At 44.3% G+C, this 15,314-nt stretch overlaps 2 protein-coding genes across 2 annotated transcripts; both read left to right on the top strand.

The window, feature by feature from the left end:
- The first annotated feature begins 401 nt into the window (after positions 1–401).
- Positions 402–3,990, top strand: LOC139411822 (cyclin-O). The gene is made up of 3 exons (XM_071158563.1): positions 402–779; positions 1,847–2,032; positions 2,986–3,990. The coding sequence occupies exons 1-3, from the start codon at positions 402–404 to the stop codon at positions 3,988–3,990; spliced, it is 1,569 nt and encodes a 522-aa protein (XP_071014664.1).
- Positions 3,991–6,800: 2,810 nt separating this feature from the next.
- On the top strand, positions 6,801–13,746 carry LOC139411882 (multiciliate differentiation and DNA synthesis associated cell cycle protein). The gene is made up of 7 exons (XM_071158630.1): positions 6,801–6,893; positions 9,139–9,214; positions 9,362–9,441; positions 10,028–10,088; positions 12,278–12,516; positions 12,958–13,068; positions 13,279–13,746. The coding sequence occupies exons 1-7, from the start codon at positions 6,801–6,803 to the stop codon at positions 13,744–13,746; spliced, it is 1,128 nt and encodes a 375-aa protein (XP_071014731.1).
- Positions 13,747–15,314: the final 1,568 nt, after the last annotated feature.

The raw sequence follows: 15,314 nt of genomic DNA, 5'->3' as shown, positions 1-15,314 counted from the left end.
TGAAGAACCCCGAGTAAATCCGTAGCATCAACTATGTCTGAGCCTGACGACCCCTTAGGTGGTCCATTTACCCGGGCCTCGCGCGCCACTCGCACAGCCGCTCAGCCCTCGTGGGGGCAACAAACACACTCAGCATCCGTTCCTATGGCAACCCCCCACAAGGCGCACAAAAGCTCGCAGTTGGAGAGGTGTTTGAGCGCGTGGACACACCGCGAAAACACGTCATTACAGGGAACTCCTCAGCCCACCAATGACAAGTGAACACTGCGATATCAATGCAGTCACCGGAGAGAGGTATCGGATAGATTTCCAAAATAGGTGACATTTTAGCCTAGTTACAGAGCTTGACACAGATGGACAAAATGGTGTCATTTACGCAAACTGGCGAAACCTCGAACAGAATGTGCAAACGGAGGAAAATGAACAACGGTTCTCAATCTCCATCAAGGGAGAATGTATCCCGACACGGAGACCAAAGCGAGGAGACTTCGTGCACCCCTGAGCGGAGACCGCGGGCGGAGAGGGTCAGAAAGCAAAACATCATTTCTAAACTGTCCGACTCTGGTTTCGAAGAGGACTTTCTATCTCCGACCCGGACCCCATCGCCGGTTCGGAGAAATCGGTGTCCGGTAACAGTTGAAGACGCGCTGACACCAGGGAATTCCAACAACAGACTGTTGTTTAATTGGTATCAACACTACGGCGAGATTGGTTATCACATACAGAAACTCAAAGAGCCGCAGTTTCATCCAGTCAACTGTTTGTCTCGACAACCGCAGGTATGGAAGCAACAGGTTCATCCTGCAGTTCCTGATACACAACAATGTACTGCGCAGGTCTTCTCCTGCAGAATCAAGGTGGCATGAAAAATAGAAAAATACTTGATTGTTTATTTTGTGAGAAATGGACATTTGTCTTCGGCTTATCTCAACCCAGGTTTGATAATAGACCCGCCAATATTTAATCAATTCTAATTTAACCCTATAACCTCAATATATGACATGTATTACAGTAGTTTAGTTCTACACTTTAACGGAAAACTGTCATTTGTATGGTCATTTGAGGTTTATCAACAGTAAAATAAAAAAAAGGGAACATTTTATTAATGCCGCATACTGTAAATGATGGTGCATTGTGGGAAAATGTATGTATTTCGAATGGTACTGTAATTTCACCCCACAGAATACGGTACAGTACCATATTTTTGGAGAGCCAAAACCCTTTTGACCACTAGCGGGCGCATGGTATTGTTGTTTCTGGCTCGTTAACATATTTTGAGACCTGCCTTGCAAGAGGCTATATTTGTTGCACCAGTGAGTGAAAATGCTCTACCAATTTATCTCATATGTGGTTATAGTGCCCCATCAATTGGTATAGGGGACAGAATGGAGTGTCAGCTAGTTTTTAAACATTAAATTGTTGAGCATTTTGCTTTGTGCTTTTGGTCTGTTTTGCCCCATGGTCGCTGTCAGTCTGGAAGTCTCTGTGTTTATGCTGTAATGTGTAAACGCCTAGAAGCCAACCTGCTTGCACCAATCTCTTGTATTTACAGTAAAATACTGTAAAATACTAACCCCTCCCCTCAATGAATTTCCTTTATTCTTTCATCCATTCATTCCGATTACTGTAGCATTTACTATTTTACAGTATAATACAGTCAATTTTACGGTAACGTACTGTGTGTCATTGCACAGTTCTTTATTTGATACCGTATTTAATATTACAGTAGATGTACTGTAATATTTAAATACAGGATTGTTCTTGCCACCAAGTACAATGTAGGTGTGTTTTATCATCTGCCAATTAGTGATTGTCTAACAGAGTTGTGTATGCGTGTGTTTTCCAGGTGACAGCCGAGTCACGGTGTAAGCTCGTCAGCTGGCTCATCCCCGTACACAGATACCTGCGTCTGTCCTTTGAGTGTTACAGCCTGGCGGTCAACATCATGGATCGCTTCTTGGTTTCCACCCCCGTGGCTGCTGACTGCTTCCAGCTACTGGGGGTCACCGCCCTGCTGCTCGCCTGTAAACAGGTGATAGATATGTTGACTATTCAGGGAGGGAGTCAGTCAATTTAATTTTGACGCTCTGAGAGTAAGATGAATTAATGTTTTAGGGAATACTCTGTTTAATGGAAAGTTTATTTCCAAAAGTGGTATGTAGCCCGTTTTCAGAAATTAGGGTAAATTAGCTTTTGTTGTTTAAAAAAAAAACTTATCAGAGAGAATGATGTGTTTTATTTTTACTATCTAATCATGACATGGGGGTTGTTCAATGACAGGCATGTCCAGGTATTTGTTTGAAATCACTTGATGGTGATCATGTTTTAGTTATTTTTGCAAAACTTTATTATACATTTGTGACATCAATCTTTATACTTTTTAAGTTTTTTTTAGGAGTCAATACAATGATATGAGCTCTGTTGTCACGACTTCCGCCGAAGTCAGGTCCCCTACTTTGTTCGGTCGGCACTCGGTGGTCTTCGTCGCCGGTCTTCTAGCCATCATCGATCCATTTTTCATTTTCCATGTGTTTTGTCTTGTTTTTTCCTCACAACAGGTTTCAACTCCCTCAATTACTTGTTGTGTATTTAACCCTCTGTTCCCCCTCCCCATGTCTTTGTGTGGGATTGTTTATTGTAGTGCTTGTGCACGTTCCCCGTGAGAGCACGGGTATCCATAAACAATATTTTCTGGTGAACCAACACACATGTGAAGATTTGATGGATATAGTGTTTTGGAAATAAACCCTTCCTGTCATGGTGTGTGTAACTTGTTCTCTCTCTCTCTCTCTCTCTCTCTCTCTCTCTCTCTCTCTCACCCTCTCTCTCTCTATCTCTCTCTCATTCTCTCTCTATCTCTCTCTCTCTCTCTCTATCTCTCTCCCTCTCTCTCTCTCATTCTCTCTCTATCTCTCTCTCTCTCTCTCTCTCTCTCCCTCTCTCTCCCTCTCTCTCCTCCTTTTCAATATGTTCTGTTTTATTCAGGTGGAGGTGTTTTCTCCTCGGATCAGCCAGCTCCTGTCTCTGTGTTGTGATGCGTTCTCCAGAGAACAGCTGTGTAACCTGGAATGTCTCATCCTGCTCCGCCTCAACTTCCGCCTGGCTGCACCAACCATAGCCTTCTTCCTGGACTTCTACACCAATCACAGCCTGGCTGGCCGGCATACGTGCGGGGACGGAGTCAGCAACGTTAGCCATAGGCTGCCTGAGGATAAGGATGAGGAAGAGAAGAGGAGAAAGAGGGTCAGCAGATTGGCTCTTAGGGTGTGTGAGCTCACTCTGGCCGACTACGCCTTCAATAAGTACACACCTTCCCTGACCGCCCGCTGTGCTCTGGCTCTGGCCAATCAACTGCTGAGAACCAGCCAAGGCCTAGAGGAGCCAGCCAATCAGCTGCTGAGGATCAACCCTGAGGGCCCTGAGGAAGAGCCAATGGACCAATCCCTGACAGCCGAGCTCACAAATGGCCACGCCTCCTCGCAAGAGGACCATTCTCTGAGTGATCCTGCCCACTCAGAGAATGACCATTCCCACCCAACCTTATCTGAGACTATTAATCACACCTGTATTGACAATGACTCCTCTCTTTTAGTTGTTGGTCACCTCCTATCTGTGAATGACTCCACCCAGTCAATGGATGACCCTTCTCCATCTGGGAACACGTCTACCCTGGTTGAGGGAGACCAGACTCATGCTCCTCTGGCCCAGGATTGTAGAGAGGGAGACCAGACTCATGCTCCTCTGACCCATGAGTGTAGAGAGGGAGACCAGACTCATGCTCCTCTGACCCAGGAGTGTAGAGAGGGAGACCAGACTCATGCTCCTCTGACCCAGGAGTGTAGAGAGGGAGACCAGACTCATGCTCCTCTGACCCATGAGTGTAGAGAGGGAGACCAGACTCATGCTCTCTCCCAAGAGTGTTTAGACAACCTAAGACTGTTGGTGTCACTCAACAAGGATGCACTGCATCAGGCCATGATAACTCTGTGACAACACGATGACTGTTGGCATGTTTCAACCTATGTTAGTTGAATGCACTGTTGTTGTTGATGTATGTGACTGAAAACAACCCGCGTGTACCTCAAGAAATGAAAGACCAAACCTATAATTTCCAGTCCAAAGTGCTGCTACCCCCTGCACTTGTGGGGTTGGTGGTTGACAATCTAACTGTCACTGAGTTTTTTTTTCTCTCAATTATTTAATTTCTGGAAATGACAGTTATCAGATTGTGCCTATAAACTGTGAACAATACCAGTGGACAGCATTGTATTGTCATCAAGAGTACTGTTTACTATACTGTACTGTATGTAGAGGATGTTTTGGTCTTTATTTATACGTGTTACCATGTTCTGTAACTTAATTGAAGTCATTGTACTGTAAGATTGCATTTTGAGTGAGAAACCCACTGTAGCTGTTTCTCCAACTGTCCTGAGATTGTACTGATCCTGGCTGTTCTGTTGGCCAATGTTACACGAGCCTTTGTTGGTATGCAATGAACAATGATGTGACATCGCATTTCAACAAATGTGATAAAAAAATTAAAAAAAACGTATTAAATTATTACTTGATAATTGTACTGGATATGTTTTCTGATTTGTTCACTCCGTTTTTGAAAATAAACTGTATAAAAACCAAGAGAGGTGTTATTTAGCTTTTATATCTGTTGAGAGAGTGGTGTGAGGGGAATCTATTCCAAGAAGATTGTTGGAACAACGGTCATATCATCTCAGTCGGGACAATCTGCTGCTACCCCAAGTGATATTTAATAAAGTCTATCATGAGCAAGCCACATTTTTTTTAACCAGAAATATGATCCTCTGGGCACACATTGGTTGAATCAACATGGTATTCCACGTCATTTCAATAGAATTGTCTGCAAATCGAATAGATGATACCAAGGCATGTAGCCTATAGCTTAGCTTTAGCTAATGAATCATTTTTTTCCTGTCTTAGAAAACAGTCTCTCTCTCTCTGTGTGTGCTTGTCTCGCTCTCTTCTGTTCTACGGTGGCCTAGAGCTGCAGTATACGACTGCGTCGCCTTGTATTTTGTTGTGTGCCAATGTTTTCACTGCAGCCAGTAGCTGCCCATAAACTCGAATGATGCAAAGATATACCAGAGATAAACGACTGCTGATATTGCAACCGCACAACTCAAACGCCGACTCACCAGTATAAACGTTTTTGTTGTTGTTGTTGTTGTACAAGCCCTCAATAACTGTTGTCCGCTAAATATGATAATCTGTTTGCATCTGCCAATGTATTGACTGTCCAGTGTCCAGACGACTTGTCCCCGGAGCTTCCTATACCGTTAACGTCTTTCCATAAAGTGTTGAGGCCGGCAATTAAGGAGATTGATAGGCTCAATTAAAGATGTTAGGCTACAGAATTGCAGTATTTGAAGCACCGCTCTCTTCTGGACAGTTTTTCTGATGTTGCTACGTCAATCAAGCTCTGTTTACCATCCCTGTAACTGTCTCTTTTGCGGAGAGATTGTTTTTCTAAACTAAAACTCATACTATAGAATCATTAGGCTCTCGATGTGAATTCCGCTTTTGAACACCAGGGTAAGCTCTACCCATTCCACCGGCGCCGTCAGAGCCTTGACCACTACATTTATTAACCGATATCCCCTTTACTTTCAATCAGTATTGAAAGGCCAGAGGCGCTTTTTCCAGTCACATTCCTGAAGCCCAAGAAACAAACACTTAGCTTTCTAGTAAATAAGTCAATTAAGTAAGTAAAATAAGTTTGGATGAATGAATGACTTTTTATGACCGTCACTGTCAAAATGATTTATTACATAAAAAATAAAAAATAAACTAGACATCGATGACAGGCCCATGATCCCCCCCAGAGCTCGTTTCGGGCTTGTCCGGTACGCCAGGGAAAGTCGACACCAAACACAGGGACCTTCAATTTCACGGGTCATGCAGGTTACAGTTAGGTTCTCTTGTTGGCTTACCAAAAGAGTGTTGACTTATAAATAAGATTGTTCGTATTGTTTGTTGAGATACACTGACATAATTAATTATTCCTTTTCGTATTTTATTTCCGCCTGTCACGTTGATGTTTACTAGGCTACGGCATATCTGAAGATAATAAGCATTTCTACCTACAGACTATGCCTATAGTTTTCCTACTAGCCTACATCGTGTACATCTTTCAAGATCAGGAATGATTTTTGCTCGGAAAAAAAAGCCGGTTAGTCTAAATCACATTTTTATATAGGCCTACCAAAATAAACTCACGTCTCTGATTTGTTGGATCATGGCGAACCATCAGCTAAACATGTGTGAATCTGGAGATGGGAAAGACTCTAAGAAGTGAGTCTCTTGTTGAAGGCATCTCTGTTGGCCACTGGTCGGTGGTCTCCAAGCAGGATATTTAGCTCTACGCGCGTCATGCTCTGCGCTGTCGGATGCACTCGGAGCCCGCGGTAAAAGCGGGCGCCGCCTCTAGCGGAAACGTTTTCCTTCTGAGCCTTAAAAAACCGTTAGGTCTACACCTGTTAAATCTCCGGGGGAAGCCGCGTGTCCCTTAGAGACCATGAACTGGTTTGATTGGACCACAGATTTTAAACGGCGGCATGGAATGGTATAAACCGGGAGAATACGGCCTATAAAGATCTACCTCAGCTAGAATCTCAGTGGGTCTTGGACTGATTCTTTTTTTATTTTTACGTGAGTGACAACAACTGCAGTTTGGTTCAGTGTATAATCTTGGTCTGGTGAGTCACGGACTAATTCTGGGCTACTACAGAGATAAATCTGTGTCAATCTGAAACTGAATCACAAGGACAATGTATGGAGAAAGAAAAGTGTTCGGGACTATCTGTCCAAACACAGTGGCTCCTCATCAGAATCAAGACAGAAGACAGACAGCAGCTAGAAAGGTACAGAGATGATTAACCCTGCACGGCCATATGCTAGTTTATACTCATTTTACCAGTGGTGGAAAAAGTATTCAATGGTCATACTTGAGTAAAAGTAAAGATACCTTTAATAGAAAATGACTCAAGTAAAAGTGACCCAGTAAAATACTACTTGAGTAAACGTCTAAAAGTATTTGATTTGACATATACTTAAGTATCAACTGTAGCCTCAATGTAATTACTAGAATATAATCCTACTTAAGTATCAACTGTAGCCTCAATGTAATTACTAGAATATAATCCTACTTAAGTATCAACTGTAGCCTCAATGTAATTACTAGAATATAATCCTACTTAAGTATCAACTGTAGCCTCAATGTAATTACTAGAATATAATCCTACTTAAGTATCAACTGTAGCCTCAATGTAATTACTAGAATATAATCCTACTTAAGTATCAACTGTAGCCTCAATGTAATTACTAGAATATAATCCTACTTAAGTATCAACTGTAGCCTCAATGTAATTACTAGAATATAATAGTATCAAAAGTAAAAGTATAAATAATTTCAAATTCCTTATGAACCAGACGGCATAATGTTCTTGTTGTTCTTTAAATTGACGGATAGCCAGCGGTACACATCATTTTACAAACAAATCATTTGTGTTTACTGAGTGTTTACTGAGTCCTCCAGGGATGTTCTCTGTTTAGTGAGTCCTCCAGATCAGAGGCAGTAGGGATGACCAGGGATGTTCTCTGTTTAGTGAGTCCTCCAGATCAGAGGCAGTAGGGATGACCAGGGATGTTCTCTGTTTAGTGAGTCCTCCAGATCAGAGGCAGTAGGGATGACCAGGGATGCTCTCTGTTTAGTGAGTCCTCCAGATCAGAGGCTAGAAGGGATGACCAGGGATGTTCTCTGTTTAGTGAGTCCTCCAGATCAGAGGCAGTAGGGATGACCAGGGATGTTCTCTGTTTAGTGAGTCCTCCAGATCAGAGGCAGTAGAGATGACCAGGGATGTTCTCTGTTTAGTGAGTCCTCCAGATCAGAGGCAGTAGGGATGACCAGGGATGTTCTCTGTTTAGTGAGTCCTCCAGATCAGAGGCAGTAGGGATGACCAGGGATGTTCTCTGTTTAGTGAGTCCTCCAGATCAGAGGCAGTAGAGATGACCAGGGATGTTCTCTGTTAATTGAGTCCTCCAGATCAGAGGCAGTAGGGATGACCAGGGATGTTCTCTGTTTAGTGAGTCCTCCAGATCAGAGGCAGTAGAGAGATGACCAGGGATGTTCTCTGTTTAGTGAGTCCTCCAGATCAGAGGCATTAGGGATGACCAGGGATGTTCTCTGTTTAGTGAGTCCTCCAGATCAGAGGCAGTAGGGATGACCAGGGATGTTCTCTGTTTAGTGAGTCCTCCAGATCAGAGGCAGTAGGGATGAACAGGGATGTTCTCTGTTTAGTGAGTCCTCCAGATCAGAGGCAGTAGGGATGACCAGGGATGTTCTCTGTTTAGTGAGTCCTCCAGATCAGAGGCAGTAAGAGATGACCAGGGATGTTCTCTGTTTAGTGAGTCCTCCAGATCAGAGGAAGTAAGAGATGACCAGGGATGTTCTCTGTTTAGTGAGTCCTCCAGATCAGAGGAAGTAAGAGATGACCAGGGATGTTCTCTGTTTAGTGAGTCCTCCAGATCAGAGGCAGTAGGGATGACCAGGGATGTTCTCTGTTTAGTGAGTCCTCCAGATCAGAGGCAGTAGGGATGACCAGGGATGTTCTCTGTTTAGTGAGTCCTCCAGATCAGAGGCAGTAGGGATGACCAGGGTTGTTCTCTGTTTAAATGAGTCCTCCAGATCAGAGGCAGTAGGGATGACCAGGGATGTTCTCTGTTTACTGAGTCCGCCAGATCAGAGGCAGTAAGAGATGACCAGGGATGTTCTCTGTTTAGTGAGTCCGCCAGATCAGAGGCAGTAAGAGATGACCAGGATTGTTCCATTTTCCTGTCCTGCTGAGCATTCAAAAGTGTAACTAGTACTTTTGGGTGTCAGGGAACGTGTACAGAGTAAAACAAAAAATATATATTTTCTTTAGCAATGTAGTGAAGTAAATGTAACAGTTGTAAAAGTTATAGATATTAAAGGAACGTACAGATGCAAAAAGTATTTTTTTTTTACTCAAGTACTTTACACCACTGCATTTTGATGGATATTTATGCATTGTCAGTATGTAAGCTTATCTAACGTTATTAGAGACATGGCGAAACTCTTATCCACAGGGCAGACCGAGGCTCCCCAGGAGCAGCAGCCCGGTCGCAGTGTATGTGGACCGGAATCCCTGCATCGTTGAAGAGGGTAGGTGAACCATGGGCATATTGCTCAGACTACACCGCATGTGGATTTCATTGTTTTGTCATAATATACAAATTCAGAGTATAATGTTAAATAAAATCTTTTTATTTTTTTTTGTCTTCACTATTTTTTTTTTTTTTTTTTTTGTAGCATTCGCAACGATAGCATGGGATGACTTGGAGGAATGCGCGTCCGTGATGAGGCGAGAGAGCGACTCCCTGGGTTCCCAGGTAAAATAACACACACACACACACACGCACGCACACACACACACACACACACACACACACACACACGCGCGCGCGCGCACGCACGCACACACATGCACACGCACGCACGCACACACAGAGAGAAAGATGCACATACACACCGATAAATTTCACGTTAGAGGATTAACAGTTTCCATGGTGATATGACGGCTCGGACCGGTTAATATTTGACAGACAGGTTACCAGCGGAGCGCCAAAAGACCGTGTATTTATGCTCTTGCCACCCGCCTTATAGAAGAAAAAACACTCCAAAGTTGCCAACCTACCGAAACTAGTCCTAATCTCATTTACCCGACACTCCAAACAACATTTTTTTTAAACACCTACACTCACATTGATTTGAAAGAACCACACACAGCAACATGAGCGCACAGACATGCACCGCAGTATATTTACCGCGCTGGGATTTCCAGGTAACCGCGCTCCTGATTGTGGATATTGAGTATGCTGTACAATCTCTATAATCTAGCCTGTGCAATGACAGTCTGTTCGGTGTGAATGAGGCTTTACGCTTTTGTGTGTGTGTGTGTGTTTGTGATTCCAACAGGTGAACGATTCCAACGGAGATGACCAGGACTTCGGGGAATATGCCCTGGACTTTATAGCTGGTAAGAACATCGAGATTCAAATCATTCAGAGGGAACAACAAAGTAGCCTAATCGTTATTGATCTGTATTGACGATTGATGAGGACGTTAGGATATAGATTGCAAAAGTTGTTTTAGGTAAATGTAGAGTCATCTTCTATGTTGTTTTGATTTATTTCGATTAATAAATACATGTATTTAAGTACAGTTCCTGAAGAAAAATGATGTACTTGCTTCAGCTGTGTCGGCTGTGTCGGCTGTGTAAAGCGTATTTTGTTATGATAGTGAGAGAATGTTAAACTGTAAGAGTCTAATGTAAATGCCTATAAAAGTACTGTAAAAACAGCATATAAAGACAGAAATATTAGAAGTATTAGATTCATCCCCTCTCCCATTCCCCCATGTATTAGATTAATCCCCTCTCCCATGTGTTATATTAATCCCCTCTCCCATTCTACCATGTATTAGATTAATCCCCTCTCCCATGTATTACATTAATCCCCTCTCCCATGTATTAGATTAATCACCTCTCCCATTCTCCCATGTATTAGATTAATCCCCTCTCCCATGTATTATATTAATCCCCTCTCCCATGTATTACATTAATCCCCTCTCCCATGTATTATATTAATCCCCTCTCCCATTCTCCCATGTATTAGATTAATCCCCTCTCCCATTCTCCCATGTATTACATGAATCCCTTCTCCCATGTATTAGATTAATCCCTTCTCCCATTCTCCCATGTATTACATTAATCCCCTCTCCCATTCTCCCATGTATTAGAATAATCCCCTCTCCCATGTATTAGATTAATCCCCTCTCCCATTCTCCCATGTATTAGATTAATCCCCTCTCCCATTCTCCCATGTATTAGATTAATCCCCTCTCCCATTCTCCCATGTATTACATTAATCCCCTCTCCCATTCTCCCATGTATTAGAATAATCCCCTCTCCCATGTATTAGATTAATCCCCTCTCCCATTCTCCCATGTTGTAGATTAATCCCCTCTCCCATGTATTAGATTAATCCCCTCTCCCATTCTCCCATGTATTACATGAATCCCCTCTCCCATGTATTAGATTAATCCCCTCTCCCATTCTCCCATGTATTACATTAATCCCCTCTCCCATGTATTACATTAATCCCCTCTCCCATTCTCCCATGTATTACATTAATCCCCTCTCCCATGTATTAGATTAATCACCTCTCCCATTCTCCCATGTATTACATTAATCCCCTCTCCCATGTATTAGATTAATCCCCTCTCCCATTCTCCCATGTATTACATTAATCCCCTCTCCCATGTATTACATTAATCCCCTCTCCCATGTATTATATTAATCCCCTCTCCCATGTATTATATTAATCCCCTCTCCCATGTATTATATTAATCCCCTCTCCCATGTATTATATTACATTAATCCCCTCTCCCATTCTCCCATGTATTACATTAATCCCCTCTCCCATGTATTAGATTAATCCCCTCTCCCATGTATTACATTAATCCCCTCTCCCATGTATTACATTAATCCCCTCTCCCATGTATTATATTAATCCCCTCTCCCATGTATTATATTAATCCCCTCTCCCATGTATTATATTAATCCCCTCTCCCATGTATTATATTAATCCCCTCTCCCATGTATTATATTAATCCCCTCTCCCATGTATTAGACTAATCCCCTCTCCCATGTATTAGATTAATCCCCTCTCCCATTCTCCCATGTATTATATTAATCCCCTCTCCCATGTATTAGATTAATCCCCTCTCCCATGTATTATATTAATCCCCTCTCCCATGTATTATATTAATCCCCTCTCCCATGTATTAGACTAATCCCCTCTCCCATGTATTAGATTAATCCCCTCTCCCATTCTCCCATGTATTATATTAATCCCCTCTCCCATGTATTATATTAATCCCCTCTCCCTTGTGTTATATTAATCCCCTCTCCCATGTATTAGACTAATCCCCTCTCCCATGTATTAGATTAATCCCCTCTCCCATGTATTAGATTAATCCCCTCTCCCATGTATTAGATTAATCCCCTCTCCCATTCTTCCATGTATTAGATTAATCCCCTCTCCCATTCTCCCATGTATTAGATTAATCCCCTCTCCCTTGTGTTATATTAACCCCCTCCCATGTATTATATTAATCCCCTCTCCCATGTATTATATTAATCCCCTCTCCCATTCTCCCATGTAGACTCTCCAGCCACATTGGAGCGCAGTCTGTCTCCAGCCGATCTGGTGGCCTTCCAAGGGTGTATCATCCCTCCTCTCACCCCCCAGCGGGAGCCCTGTCCAGAGGACAAGGACCAGCAGGGCTACCCTTCCTCAGACCCAGGCCTCGGCCAGCATCAGGCCCAGGATGGGATACTCTGGAGGGGCATTGCGCAACACCACACCAGGGTCCTGGGACACACACTGGAGACCAACAGCCAGGTACAGACATAGAGACAGACATAGAGACAGACATAGAGACAGACAGACAGACAGACAGACAGACAGACAGACAGACAGACACAGACAGACAGACAGACAGACAGACAGACAGACAGACAGACAGACAGACAGGCAGGCAGGCAGGCAGGCAGGCAGCCCTTGTGTGACAAGGCGTGCAGGAAGAAGTTTATCTGAATCTGCGGTTGATTGTCATGTGTCGCGATGTAGACTCACTGGGTGTGCTGTCATGTATACACAACAGATGTTCAACTGAAAAATAGTTTCCTCTTTGCTGCTCTTAGTAGTCAACAGCGAGTAGACATTACCTTTTAATTTCTGCAAAGTTCTTCTTCGCTGTCAAACTCCCTGTTGCCAAATTTAATGTACGTAAAACTCTTTCATCGCTTCAGTTACAGATTCTGTCCTCTTGTCTTTCCCCAGCTTCACCTGACGTTGAGCAGGAGGCAGGAGGAGATTAACGCTCTGCTGCAACGCAATGTCCACCTCAGAGAACTAGCCACCAGAGCTAAACACCTAGCCTCTGTCCTGGATGTAAGTCAGGAGACTGGAAACACACACACATGTGCGCGCACACACATTCACATAAATAAACACATCAGATAATCACTCAACTACATAAAACTATAGTACCTGGTTGCAACCAAATCTCTCTCTCTTTCTCTCTCTCTCCGTCTCTCTGTCTCTCTGTCTCTCTCCGTCTCTCTCTCTCTCTCTCTCTCTCTCTCTCTCTCTCTCTCTCAGAAGCTGATGATGGTGAGGGAACCATCATGTATTCGACAACCCTCAACATCCCCCTGTGACGAACCCCCCATGTCAACACTCCCGTGTAAGAGGCAGCGTCTGGAAGACACTTGTGACGACACATCACCCCCTGGGTGTGTGGAAGACATCCTACGGGATGTCAGCGAGCGCTGCAACACCGTCCTGCACCACAGCACCGTTCAACCACCTCTTACCCAGGATAATGACCCAGAGAGAATACTGATGTTCGGAGCGTTCTCTGGACTGCAGACATCCAGGAACACAGGTGGCGCTGTGGTGAGCATGGAGGACACCGAGGCAGGAGAGAGCAGTAGTGACTCGTCATTCAGGACTTCAATTAGGGAACACTGTACGATCAGGACTCAGACCTTCCCTCACGGACACGCCTTCACCTCCAGGACGACCCAGGGTGGGTACCGCTTCCGCTGGGTTCCCAGCCAGAGCTAGCCCTTAGTGGTGCTGGGTTCCCAGCCAGAATTAGCCATTAGCGGTACTGGGTTCCCAGCCAGAGCTAACCGTTAGCGGTACTGGGTTCCCAGCCAGAGCTAGCCCTTAGCGGTACTGGGTTCCCAGCCAGAGCTAGCCCTTAGCGGTACTGGGTTCCCAGCCAGAATTAGCCATTAGCGGTACTGGGTTCCCAGCCAGAGCTAACCGTTAGCGGTACTGGGTTCCCAGCAAGAGCTAGCCATTAGCGGTACTGGGTTCCCAGCCAGAGCTAGCCCTTAGCGGTACTGGGTTCCCAGCCAGAGCTAGCCCTTAGCATTAGCACTGAGCTAGAGCCATCTTGAACATGTAGTAGGTACTGCTGTTATTAGACTGCTAGCTTTGGCTAAATACTAGCTACACTATATTCATAAAAGTATGTGGACACTCCTTCAAATGAGTGGATTCGGCTATTTCAGCCACATGTTGCTGACAGGTGTATAAAATCGAGCACACAGCCACGCAATCTCCATAGACAAACATTGGCAATAGAATGGTCTTACTGAAGAGGCTCCCTAGCGGATGCAGTAGTCTAAGGCACTGCATCTCAGTGCTAGAGGTGTCACTACAGACCCTGGTTCGATTCCAGGCTGTATCATAACCGTCCGTGATTGAGAGTCCCATAGGGTGGAGCACAATTGGCCCAGCGTTGTCTGGGTTAGGGTTTGGCAGGGTAGGCCGCCATTGTAAATAAGAATTTGTTCTTATTAACTGACTTACCGAGTTAAATAAAATAAATAAAAAAGAGCTCAGCGACTTTCAACCTTGGTACTGTCATAGGAACCACCTTTCCAACACGTCTGTTTGTCTGTTTGTCAAATTTCTGCCCTGCTAGAGCTTCCCCGGTCAGCTGTTATTGTGAAGTGGAAACGTCTAAGAGCAGCAACGGCTCAGCCGCGAAGTGGTAGGCCACACAAGTTCACAGAACGGAACCCACAAAGCGCCTAGCGTGTAAAAATCTCGGTTACAACACTCACTACTGAGTTCCAAACTGCCCCTGGAAGCAACGGCAGCACAATAACTGTTCGTCAGGAGCTTCATGAAATGGATTTTCATGAGCAAGCAACCGCACACAAGCCTAAGATCACCACGCACATTGTCAAGCGTTGGTTGGAGTGGTGTAAATCTCTCTGCCATTGGAGCAGTGGAAAAGCATTCTCTGAAGTGATAAATCAAGCTTCAACATGTGCTAGTCCGATGGATGAATCTGGGTTTGGCGGATGCCAGGAGAACGCTACCTGCCCAAATGCATAGTGCCAACTGTAAAGTTTGGTGGAGGGGGAATAATGGTCTGGGGCTGTTTTTCTTGGTTCGGGCCCCTTAGTTCCAGTGGAGGGAGATCTTAATGCTACAGCATACAATGACATTCTAGACGATTTCTTTGTTTCCAAATTTGTGACAACAGTTTGGGGAAGAACCTTTCCTGTTTCAGCATGACAATGACCCTCGTGCACAAAGCGGAGTCCATACAGAAATGGTTTGTCGGTGTGGAAGAACTTGATTGGCCTGCACAGAGCCCTGGCCTCAACCCC

This window comes from Oncorhynchus clarkii, chromosome 6 (assembly GCF_045791955.1).
Source record: "Oncorhynchus clarkii lewisi isolate Uvic-CL-2024 chromosome 6, UVic_Ocla_1.0, whole genome shotgun sequence".
NCBI classification, from domain to species: domain Eukaryota; kingdom Metazoa; phylum Chordata; class Actinopteri; order Salmoniformes; family Salmonidae; genus Oncorhynchus; species Oncorhynchus clarkii.
Note: the sequence above shows the minus strand (reverse complement) of the source record. Positions and strands in the feature narration are given on the sequence as shown.